Genomic DNA, 12,927 nt, shown 5'->3' on the forward strand with positions numbered 1-12,927 from the left:
TTTCAATGGGGAAAGAAATTGCTCTTGTCAAGAGAGAAAGAACATAACATCATAAAGGGAATATTGGATTATACTAAAAAAAGAACTGATAGAACTAATCAGGAATTACTGGAGCTATCAACACTGCAAATACAGTTAGACTGTATCTACGAGGAAAAGGCCCAGGGAGTGTGTAAGCTCAAGACAAATGGATGGAAGAGGAAGAAAGAAATACATTTTTTTTTTTTTTTTTAAAGGGCAGGCGAAATGACTTCCGTATGTAAATTAATGATTAATAATATGATGAAATGAAATGAAAATCCAAAAGAAATCTCTCAGCATGTTACCTAGTTTTATCAGAATCTGTATACATCAGCCCAGTCAAATTCCAATATGTATTATTTCTTAGACAATGTAGCAAACATTGCTAAGAAGATAGAGAATGATTTCTGTGATGAGTTATCAGAAATTGAGATAAAAGATTGTATTAAAAGCCTTAAAGACAATAGATCCCCTGGAAATGATGGTTTAACAAGTGAGTTCTATAAAACGTTCAGTGATCGATTGATTCCTTTCATTCTTGCCATGTTCCAAGAATCAATAAAAAAAGGGGAGTTACTGACTTCCTTAAAGCAAGGTGTAATTATTTTGATTCCCAAACCTAATAAGGATAGTCTCTATATAGACAACTGGAGGCCCATTAGCCTGTTGAATAATGATGGAAAATTATTTTCCCTTGTATTTGCTAAGAGGTTGAAACAAGGCTTACATCATATAATTGATGAAGAACAATCTAGTTTTATGCATGGTCGACACATTAGTAATAACATCAGGTTGATCTTAGATATGATTGACTAGAATGACCTCATCCTTGATGAGAGTTTTCTAATGTTTGTTGATTTTTATAAATCTTTTGACACTGTAGAATATAAGTTTATGTTCAAAGCAATATGTTTTTGGGGGTTTGGTGCCTTTTCTTTTTGAAAACAGTCCAAACTTTATATAGTGGTTGTACTGGCTCTGAAATTAGCTCACGGGACATCCCAAAGATTTGATATTGGGCGTGGCATTAGACAGGGCTATTTAATAAATGTTTTATTGTTTACTCAAATTATGGCTCTTCATATCGAGAAAGGGAATTTAAGGTTTTTCAGCACTTGGCAATGAATGTTAACTATATCAACTGGCTGATGATACCACCACCACACCATGGTCGGGTTTTATTGTCCAAAGTTGAATGGTTATCCAGATTGGTTTATGTCTCGTTATCACTTGACTTACCCCCTAAAATTGTAAATGACTTAGATCAGATTCTTTATAATTTTATTTGGAGGAACAAGCCTCACTATCTACGGAAAGATCTTCTCAGTACGTAATACCCAAGAACAAGGAGGTCTTGAGGTTTTAGATTTCAATAGTCTAAATAATACTTTTAAAATAAATTGGATTAAGTATATTAAGAACCAGAACAGTATTTGGAATCTCTTCCCTAAGTATTTATTTGACTGGTGGTGGTTTAGAATTTCTGCTTCGGTGGAATTTTGATGTCGATAAAATCCAAGTAAAATTGACCAAATTCCATAAGCAGGCACTTTTAGCTTGGATGTTAGCTTATAAACATACTTCCTATGGAACAACAAAGATATGCGATTTAAAAATAAGTATTTTTTTTCGTTACTGGTTTGAGAATAAAATGATTTTGGTTGGTCAGTTACTGAATGAGGATGGATACCTACTCTCATATGGGGAATTTCTTGCTAAGTTTAGAATTACAATAACCCCGAAAGAATATGCGATTGTTTTTGATGCGATTCCAAAGGCGGTTGTATTTCTTTTAAATTCCTCTGTGGCTGATGTAAGTAACATACATTTTAAATGAAAATATATTAATTGGCAATATTAACATCCTCAAAGATAAATGTACTAATAAACAGATTAGAAATATTGTTTGTGATACTACATTTCCCTCAGCAAGATGTTTTTGGTCAAATATCTATGGTGATATACAATGGGGGAAAGCATGGAAAATTCCTTACAAATATTGTGTCAGTAACAAGGTAAAGGAAGTTTCATTTAAAATGTTACATATAATTTATCCTGTGAAACATGTTTTGCAAAGATTCAAGCTGAATACTGACTATAATTGAGATTTCTGTGGTTTGGAGAAAGATTAAAAAAATGTACCTGTATTTATAGTAGATTTTTGGGGGGATTGACATACAGAACTTTGTTACAAAGAAAACGGGACAGGTTGTGATATATTGATTTATTTCAGAAATTCTGGCATTGACAAAGATGTAGTATATTTCATTCAACTGCTAGTAATATTAGTTACATTTCAAATTGAGAAATGCAAATGGTCTATTTCACAACTTTTTTTCCCCCTTTATAAATGAATTTAAACAATGTGGCACTACTTTAACAAAAATGAAAAACAAAAAGACAATTAAAACTTGTATTATTAATTAATATGATTTGTTTCTTTAGGATTCCTGGCAATGTAAATAGTTTGTATGTATGCTTGTTTGCATGTGACTATTCCTTTTTGTTTGTTGATAATTGTAAATAAAATACAAATAATTAATTTAAAACGGTGTATACTCATCAGACGTAATGATACGTCATCAGAAGTGTCCACTAAGGGGATAGGATGTGTCTTTTAAGTGTTTGGATTGCGGCCACTGTCAATGGGTTGGGCTTGAGATGCTGATTGGGTTGACTCTCGCCCCTCCGCCAAGCCTGACGAGAATGAGCCTGCCTGCCTTTCCAAGTAATTTAAACAGGGTTCGGCCCCTGTGCACGGATTACGTTGCAATCTAGGGTGGGGCTTTCAGATTTGATCAGTAAAAAAGGTGTAGCCTACACAAACCCATACTGTATTTGGACGCCTGACCGCTTCTATCCGCACTGTCTGGTCTGTGTTTGTCGAAAATGTTTCGCTGTGGAATTGCGTATCCAAGATGCAGGTGGATCGTACCACTTCTTTTGCTTTTTGCGATTATATTTGACATTATTGCCATTGCTGCTACTTCGGGATGGGTTGAGGACAAGGACGCAAAGTCCCACTACGCAAGTATGTGGAGTCAATGCCGAGGTCGGAATGACAAATGGGAATGCAAATCTCTCATGGAATTCTGTAAGTATCATATTGAAAGAAAATCTTTAAAGATTCACTTAACAGCCCTAATCATAGTGACAAGGAAAATAACACTATATTAATTATTTGACAATATAGCCTTCTGTACTATAGTGTGTATGTATTCAGAGTTTGATTTGGAGACTGCTCACAGTAAGGCTGATCTGGGGTGGGTGTAATTTGTGGAACGTTCCAACAGGAATCTGTTCCAAAGTACAAGGTTTGCCAACAAACAACACATACTAAGTGGCATGATCAGTTCACCTAGCTAACTAGCTGCCGAAAAACGTAATTAAATAACCCACTCCCTACAACTTTGTATGCGTTTGTTGGTAACCTTGTTATTTATAAAGTTTTTGGAACAGATTCCTGTTGGAACGTTCCACAAATTATACCCACTCTCTGATCAAGATCATAATAACTAATATTCAGCCTACACAGTACAAAAGGTATTCCACAGAGGCATTTCATTAGTTGTATATTGTTTGTTGGGCAAGTGCATGGGCCTACTTCATGATCAACCTATTTCTTTATTTCGGTCCACAATTCCTTTTCCTTAAGTCAGCCCTCAACAAGCAAAGCAATGCTCTCCTGGGGGTTTTCAATGGCAAAGTGGCAGCCAGTCAGAGTAAACTTCAAACAACACTTGATTTTCCCTGTTTCCCATTGTCTTTACCCCCTGTTTGTTGGGTGTTTTCCTGCACATTTTCCAGCTACTATAACATCTCAACTCATCATGGTAATCAGCGAATATTTCTGATCTAGCACATATCCACTCAGATCCTTTCTCATACTAAATTAAAATGTTGGCTGCTTTAGATATATTGTAAGAATAGAAATCAAATGTCAGAGGTTGCGTCACATTTTTTACATGCAACCAAGGTTCCAATTCCTAACAATAGTATATGATAGAACAAAATAGAATAGGGAATTGCCTTTGAATATTGGTATTAACAGGCAGGATGGATTCATGTCAAGATGGCTTTCTCAGTCATGTTCTCAGGGCTATTTTTAGAAGTGTGATGAGTGCCCCTACCAAGTTGGAGAGGTCCTGCTACAAACCACTGCCAGACAATCTGTGGTGAGAAAAGATAATTAAGAAAATGCCTCTGTCTTCACTGGACACTGGTGAAGAATATCCATGTCTGGTACGTTCGGAACATATGCTATTACTCAAAACTCAGGAAGTACTGCTGCAGTCAGTCAGTCAGTTAGGACAGCTGTGTTGTCATTCAGGTAGCAGTCCAAATGGAGGAATAGTTTCAGCTCTCAGTAAACAACATTTTTGATGTTATAAGGAGAGGAAAAGACAGTTACACTTATCCCAGTGTCCTTGCTCAGTCAGTGGGTTACTTACCCCAGTGTCCTTGCTCGGTCAGTGGGTTACTTACCCCAGTATCCCTGCTCAGTCAGTGGGTTACTTATCCCAGTGTCCTTGCTCAGTCAGTGGGTTACTTACCCCAGTATCCTTGCTCGGTCAGTGGGTTACTTACATAAATGCAACCATTCATTTACCCTAAACTGTGGGATTGCATAGCAGGCAGGTGGAATTGGACTCAGAGAAATTAAATTGGTATAATTGTACCCTTTATTTTCATACCATAAAAAGTTAGTTTATAACTAGTCAAATACAAATCAAGGAGAATGATATATTTCTTTTTATTATGCGGTGTATGTGGAGTCAGTGCTGCTGGTCCAAGGTTAACAATGTTTGGGTAAGTGCAGTTGGCTGTAATGTTGCTATCTGACTGGTGCCATCAAGATGAACTAGTATTGACATATTACCACTGGAACACAACTTTGTTGTGATTAATCAACCCCAGCCGGATGTTGTCCATTCCAAGGGCCACTTCCTGTCCCTTCCTGGGTGGGAAGATGGCATGGAGGGATTCTCTGGAATTAGTGGTGCCATGTTGCATGGATGATGTTATGGGATTTGTTTGTCTTCACAATCAAACCCGTGTGAACATTTCAAATTGTTTCTGTATATTGTGTAATAACACAGTAATTACTATTGTATCAACATTGTTTTAATATTGTCAGACTAATTTATTAATCCCTCAATAATAGGAATTGCTTAATGGGGTTGAGCATTTTTGTGTGATTATTAGGCTATGTAATTTTTTTTTTGCCAAATCAATGTGATAGAGCCTACCTAAAACTGCAAGCATACCTCTTAGCTTGGAGTCACATAATGAACTTGCTTATTTAAAATGCACAGTGCATGAATGAAATCAACAATACTCAAACGTGCACCTTAACCAAACAGTGGCAAACTCAATTATAGAATCTGTACTTAATCGCTGTAGATGACGACTCAACTGATTCAATCTATTTAAGTTCAGACCCATACTTTTTCAAATTAACAACATTGGTTTGCCATTGGTTGTTTATTTTGAACTTGATTAGGAAAGTCACAAGACAGATGTTCCCCTTCTGGAGAGTATTTAGACTCATATTTGTGATCTATCTTCGGCCCTGTGAGCTGTCCACATCACACTGTTTGAATTAGATTAAAGTACTCACACTAACATTTTAAAGAGATCCTTCACTAGCATTTAAAGAGATCCTTTGCAACAGTCAAACAACTGTAACAGTCGGCTACTAATACACTAAAACGATTCTCGACCATGGACTTGAGATCCAGAGAAGCACATCATTTTGAGTGTGAGAATATCTACATTTCCTGAACACAAGGGACATTATCCTTTCTCATGCCACCTCTCTACATCTGTTTAATGTTTGAATGATACTCTACTGTATGGTTTAGTACACACAAAGTTAAACTTGTTAGACTAGGATCCCGTTGTCTGTTAGAGGCAAGTGAAGGCATGACTGCAGTGCCTGAAGCTCAGGCGTAGGCTGCCTGTCATTTAATCCTGATGGTAGACAGAGAGTGAATAATTTAAGGTGTGAGCTCTGCATTTGCATGCAACATATGTCAGTTAATAACCGACCACCAGTAATGTGTGTTGAAATATGATGCAGTTGTGATACTGTAGAACAAAGGTTTGCTCCGCATTGCAATGAAACCTATCAGGATTCAGTCATACATTTATTATAATACACTGGTTTCATTGCAATATTTGTGTGCGGCATAACAATGTACTACCCTCCTTACCTAATACAGGTGTAAATATTTGACTAAATTGGGCCTTCCTCTATTAAACTTATGCTAAATAGTTTATTCTACTGACAATTACTTTTTGTTCATGTTCTTATATTTTCTTATTTCTTCTTGTTGTTGCTTTGTCCAGCATGAACCTGCCAGTAACCATTTCGTTAGACTGTGTAAACCATGTGTTTCATGTACATACGACTAATACAACTTGGAACTTGAAACTACTACAAGCGAGGGTACTTTCTGCAACAATGTGCAAGCGCATGTCTGGTTTCTTTAACATTCAAGAGAAGGAGATCAAACCAGACCCCCTAAATAGCTATGAGAGTCTCTCATTCACAACCTAATCTGATTGGGGGACAAATCTTTCATTTGTGAGAATTTCTTATTGTAGAATTCCATGGACAATGTGTTTAAACGTATTGGATGCATAATCACAACTTTTCTTTAAATGAGATGTTGTTTTTGGTGTCCTCCTGGCCCTGTAATTGTGTTATTGTTGGGTGTGGTAGGGTGTTTCTTTTTTTATTAAATACAGAAATATCTAATTCACATAAATATTCACACCCCTGGGTCAATACATGTTAGAATCACATTTATTCAAGTTAAAGTTTCAATGTTACATGCACAAGGACAGTGAAATGCCTTTCTTACAAACTCAAAACCCAACCAGTAATTAGTAATCAATAACAATGTACTGATGAAAAAAATTAAACGAGAAATAATAATAAAAAATATGAAATACACAATTAAGTAAGGAAGTAAGAATAACATACTATATACAGGAAATATTTAACAAGTTAGTTCCAATACCATATTTACATGTGCAGGGATACTGGAGTGATGTGTATAGAGGTAAGGTGACTAGGCAACAGAATATAAGATAAATAGTAGCACAGTTTGTATGTGAGTGGGTGTGTAGAGTCAGTATAAATGTGTGTGAGTGATCAGGTGATGGAGTGAGTGTTTGTGTGTGTTGTAGTGATGGTGTCTGTGCATGTGTAGTGCCCTGTGAAGTGTGCATAGAGCGTGCAAATACTGAAATAAAAGGTCAATAAAGATACAAGGTAAACTCGGTCCGTGTAGCTATTTTGTTGGCTTTTTATCAGTCTTATTGCGTGGTGATAGAAGCTGTTCAAGCGCCTGTTGGTGTCAGATTTCTGGGTAAGTCTCTAAGAATGCAAATGCATGCTTTTCAACCGATTGCTGCCCCCACCCGCCCGCACGACTAGCATCACTACTCTGGACGGTTCTGACTTAGAATATGTGGACAACTACAAATACCTAGGTGTCTGATTAGACTGTAAACTCTCCTTCCAGACTCATATTAAACATCTTCAATCCAAAATTAAATCTAGAATAGACTTCCTATTTCGCAACAAAACCTCTTTCACTCATGCTGCCAAACATACCCTCATAAAACTGACTATCCTACTGATCCTTGACTTCGGCGATGTCATTTACAAAATAGCCTCCAACACTCTACTCAGCAAATTGAATGCAGTCTATCATAGTGCCATCCGTTTTGTCACCAAAGCCTCATATACTACCCACCACTGCGACCTGTACGCTCTCGTTGGCTGGCCCTTGCTTCCTATTCTTTGCCAAACCAACTGGCTCCAGGTCATCTATAAGTCTTTGCTAGGTAAAGCCCCGCCTTATCTCAGCTCACTGGTCACCATAGCAACACCTAGCACGCGCTCCAGCAGGTATATTTCACTGGTCATCCCCAAAGCCAACTCCCCCTTTGGCCGCCTTTCCTTCCAGTTCTCTGCTGCCAATGACTGAAACGAATTGCAAAAATCACTGAAGCTGGAGACATATCTCCTCACTAACTTTAAGCATCAGCTGTCAGAGCATCTTACCGATCACTGCACCTGTACACCGCCCATCTGTAAATAGCCCACCCAACTACCTTATCCACATATTGTTATTTATTTTTGCTATTTTGCACCCCAGTATCTCTACTTGCACATCTATCACTCCAGTGTTAATGCTAAATTGTAATAATTTCACCACTATGGCCTATTTATTGCCTTACCTCCCTAATCTTACTACATTTGCACACACTGTACATGGATTTTTCTATTGTGTTATTGACTGTATGTTTGTTTATTCCATGTGTAACTCTGTTGTTTTTGTCGCACTGCTTTGCTTTATCTTGGCCAGGTCGCAGTTGTAAATGAGAACTTGTTCTCAACTGGCCTACCTGGTTAAATAAAAACATTTTAAAAAATAACTACACACCTGGATTGTATAATATTTGCACATTCTTTTTAATGTTCTGTCAAGTTGGTTGTTGATCTTTGCTAGACAGACATTTTTAAAGTCTTGCCATGTATCTTCAGGACCATTTTAAGTCAAAATTGTAGCTAGGCCACTCAGGAACATTCAATGTCGTCTTGGTAAGCAACTCCAGTGAATATTTGGCCTTGTGTTTTAGGTTATTGTCCTGCTGAAAGGTGACTTTGTCACACAGTGTATGTTGGAAGGCAGACAACCAGGTTTTCCTCTAGGATTTTTCCTGTGCTTAGCTCTATTCCATTTATTTTTATCCTAAAAAATACTCCCTGGTCCTTGCAGATGACAAGCATACCCATAACATGATGCAGTGACCACCATGCTTGAAAATATGAAGTGGTACTCAGTGATGTGTTGTTGGATTTGCCCCAAAACATAACGCTTTGTATTCAGGACATAAAGTTTATTTATTTGCCACAATTTTTTTTTTTTTTTTTTTTTTTTTACAGTTTTACTGTATTGCCTTATTGCAAACAGGATGCATGTTTTGTAATATTTGTATTATGTACAGACTTCCTTCTTTTCACTCTGTCAGTTAGGTTAGTTTGTGGAGTAACTACAATGTTGTTGATCCATCAGTTTTCTCTTATCACAACCATTGAACTTGTTTAAAAGTCACCATTGGCTTCACGGTAAAATCCCTGAGCGGTTTCCTTCCTCTCCGGCAACTGAGTTAGGAAGGAAACCTTGTTCTTTGTAGTGACTGGGTGTATTGAAACACCATCCAAAGTGTAAGTAATAACTTCACCATGCTCCAAGGGATATTCAATGTCTGCTTTTGTCATGCCCTGACCTTAGTTATCTATGTTTTCTTTATTATTTTGGTTAGGTCAGGGTGTGACGATGGTGGGTTCTTGTTCTATGTTTAGTTGCCTGTCTGCACTATCCATATTAGCTTCACGGTTCGTTTTGTTATTTTGTTCGTTTTGTTCAGTGTTCATTCTTTAAATAAAGAAGAACGTACGCTTATCACGCTGCACCTTGGTCTCCTCCCTACGACGGCCGTGACAGCTTTTTACATTTTTACCTATCTCCATAGTCTTTGTGGTTGAATCTGTGTTTGAAATTCTTTGCTCGACTGAGGGACCTTACAGATAATTGTATGTGTGGGGTACAGAGATGAGGTAGTCATTCAAAACACTATTATTGCCATACAACTTATTATGTGACTTATTTAGACTTGCCATAACAAAGGGGTTGAATACTTATTGACTCAAGACATTTCAACTTTTAATTTGTAAAAATGTTCCACTTTGACAAAATGGGGTATTGTTTGTAGGCCAGTGACACAAAATCTCCAATTTAAATTCGGGCTGTAAAACAATATGTGAAAAAGGGAAAGGGGCGTGACTACTTTCTGAAGGCACTGTACTAAACATTGCTTGTTGTGTTTTCAGCTTGGGCCCAGGCTGTGGCAGCTCTTATGATCATCGGCCTCATCATCCTTATCATAGCCTTCATCATCTCCTGTATCGCTCTCTGCTGCACCCTCAACATCAGCCTTCTGCCTGTCATCGGGGTCCTGCTCTTCATCACTGGTAAGAAACACAACACCTTTCTGTTCTGTTTGGGGCGCTTTCCCGGATTAATTTTACTCCTGGACTATAAAGCAATATCCATTAAATGCTTTTTAGTCCAATATTAGGTGTAATCTGTGTCAGGGAAACCGCTCCCTTATGTTTTTGTACTTCAAGTGTCTGAGCTAATGGAGGAGAAGTTAGTTATTGAAGACGTAGTGAAATATTAACAACTGTCTTTCCTTTGTTAATTTGGCCTGCCTCAAAATGTATTTCTCCAAACCTCAAACTACAATTACTCTCATACTTTAGTGCTTCCTTTGCTCCTCCACGTTCCGAGGGGACTCAAGTAGCATGGCAACCATAGCTACTGTGTAGTTGGCGAGTCCTAAAGCTAGTCTTCTTATTTGAACCGATGCCAATGAGAAGAGGGAGTGGGAGTTGTTTGTGTCCCTACTCTGCTCTGAGGTTCAGGGAAGGGCTGAGAGAATGTTCTGCATCTGGCTGAGTCACAGTACTGATAGTGAGATAATAGGAACACTCCCCCTCCTAGCTACTCCCCATGTCCCCCCTTCTGCAGCTGCCACCCAAGTGTGAAACCTGATAGGCCAGGCTGGCCTATGCCTAGGGGAAAAGAGAGGCTACACAGTCACTCAGAATTACCCTGAAACTCTCTGTCAGACATAGCTGAATCATAGAGGTGTCTGACTATAAAGCCGTCGTCCTCTCATGAGAATGTGTTTAGAGTGTAGTAAATAAGTATTAGTATTTAGAACTAGTTCTGACTGGATCACCAGTATATGTGGACGTAAAGTAGTAATAGTAGTAATCATCGCTATGTGATCCATTGTTTGATCCCACTTTGTGATTCGCCATCCATACAGTACATTTTTTTAAATATCAACTTTACCTCACAGTACATCCACTTTATTATCCACCTTCTATTCTATATGACACATGCTCTAACTTGTTGTTACATCTAAGCCCTAGAGATTTAAGTTCACACACCCTCACGCTAGTTTTGGTAGACTCTCGCACTTATGTGTCACTGTTCCACAGAGTCAGCCTCCTCCCCTGTTTGGAATGATCCATCACTGATGACCCGCTCTGTTCTGCCTGTTTCTGAATGTTCCACCACTGACAAATCTCTGTTCTGCCTGTTTCTCACCACAGTGGTCATTCAGTTCATCGCCCTCATCATCTACCCAGTCAGGTTCAATGACCTGATCTTCGAGGGACGATACGACTACACCTGGGCCTACGGCTTCGGCTGGGGGGCCACCATCCTCTGCATCGGCTGTGGGATCCTCTTCTGCTGCCTGCCTCGCTACGAGGATGAGCTCACGGGCCTCGCCAAGACCAAATACATCTATACCTCAGCTTAGAGGAACCACGGACACCCCCAGGCTACATCTCAATAGTCTGAAGGGACTTCCCTTATCTCCTTCCCTCCTCATCCCCTTTCCTTCCCTTTATCTTATTTTTCCATTCTCTTCATCTCCTTCCCTTCATCTGCACTGAGGAAAACAACACAGGATAGTGAAAGCAATATAGTATTCACCTACCAGGAATTTACTTTCACCTGCTCAGGTTCTTTCATATCAGCCAGATGAAGGAAAGGAAGCCCACTTTAGACTATTGAGATGCAGCCCCAGGTGGACAGAAGACTATTGAGATGCAGCCCCAGGTGGACAGAAGCACCTCTGCCACCACAGAGGACACATCATTGGAGATCACTTTTGTCATTTCTAACAACGCTGAATGCCCTCTCCGTTGGAAGGATCCCATAGATGTGCCCTATTTCCGCCCCTATACTGATCCCTATATTGATTTGAGTGGTCCACATGTTACCAGGGGAGGTTGCCAGGTATGGCTAATCCAGAGGCTTTTTTTCTATCACCTTTGATGTTTTTCCACGTTTGATGTTTGTGTAGAGTAGTTGAAGTGACTCAGAAGCAATATTGCAGATTATACATAAAAAAATGTGCATAAACTGCCATAACCTTATCCTTAAATTAGTTTAATGCAAAATCACAGAAGTGCACTTAATATCAACGGTAAGGACTCCATCCAAGAGTTGATGGATAATGTCAAGTCTTCTTACCAGCTGAGTTAGAGGGCGTATGCCCTACATACAAAGCTAATGTATTTGAATGCAGGATTGTTGGATGTTTTAAGATGTCGCCTTTCAAAAATGTATTCACTTTAATCCTAATATGAATGGTTCAGGTCATTTACTGGCTAAACTGAATTGTAAGTACAGTAGGGAAAATGTAAACATGAATGTATGGTGCAAGGAAAGAGGCAAGTGTTGATTTGCTTGTATTCAATTAGTTAAAGAATTCTGTTTCTAGTCATTGTATTATGTAACACTCAGCTGTATTTTAAGATTTTCTGTCCTTTTTTTACATTTAAGTTTTCTTACTCCAACAAGGACAATGTTCTTGTTTTGGCTATGAATGGGTATTGCTGGATTGCATTGTTGTGACAAATGAAAACTAAAACAAATAAAGGAGAAATACACATTTGGCCTGGATTCAATCTGTAGATTGTGGATTCAATCCCCTTTAAATTTCAACCGCGCTACAACGCTGATATTCAGCGCTGCAGATTGAATGTCCATTCCAGGTGCTGATAATGGTAACCAACATGAAGCACCCAACCACAGACTTTTACATATACAGTTCATTCAGCATTTGAAATTATTTCTATTGGTCAACAGCTTATCTTGGAATGTGAAAAGACACATATCTAACCTGCTCCGAACAAATAATTTACGAATTGTGGCAGCACGATATTTTGCAATTGGTGTGAACGACATCATAAACAAGACATACTATTAAAAAAATTCTGATGAATTATTGTGACAAATA

The 12,927-nt window shown here is 38.4% G+C and overlaps 1 protein-coding gene across 1 annotated transcript; it reads left to right on the plus strand.

Moving 5' to 3' along the window:
- Positions 1 to 2,713: 2,713 nt before the first annotated feature.
- Positions 2,714 to 12,579, plus strand: LOC129863343 (p53 apoptosis effector related to PMP-22-like). Its single transcript, XM_055935256.1, has 3 exons — positions 2,714 to 3,115; positions 9,935 to 10,075; positions 11,228 to 12,579. The coding sequence occupies exons 1-3, from the start codon at positions 2,911 to 2,913 to the stop codon at positions 11,437 to 11,439; spliced, it is 558 nt and encodes a 185-aa protein (XP_055791231.1). The 5' UTR covers positions 2,714 to 2,910; the 3' UTR covers positions 11,440 to 12,579.
- The last annotated feature ends 348 nt before the right edge of the window (positions 12,580 to 12,927 follow it).

This window comes from Salvelinus fontinalis, chromosome 1 (assembly GCF_029448725.1).
Source record: "Salvelinus fontinalis isolate EN_2023a chromosome 1, ASM2944872v1, whole genome shotgun sequence".
NCBI classification, from domain to species: domain Eukaryota; kingdom Metazoa; phylum Chordata; class Actinopteri; order Salmoniformes; family Salmonidae; genus Salvelinus; species Salvelinus fontinalis.

Coding starts and splice junctions, on each gene's coding strand:
- LOC129863343 (XM_055935256.1), top strand. CDS start 2,911: ATGTTTCGCTGTGGAATTGCGTATCCAAGATGCAGGTGGATCGTACCA. Junction 3,116..9,934: donor CAAATCTCTCATGGAATTCT/GTAAGTATCATA, acceptor TTGTGTTTTCAG/CTTGGGCCCAGGCTGTGGCA. Junction 10,076..11,227: donor GGTCCTGCTCTTCATCACTG/GTAAGAAACACA, acceptor TTCTCACCACAG/TGGTCATTCAGTTCATCGCC.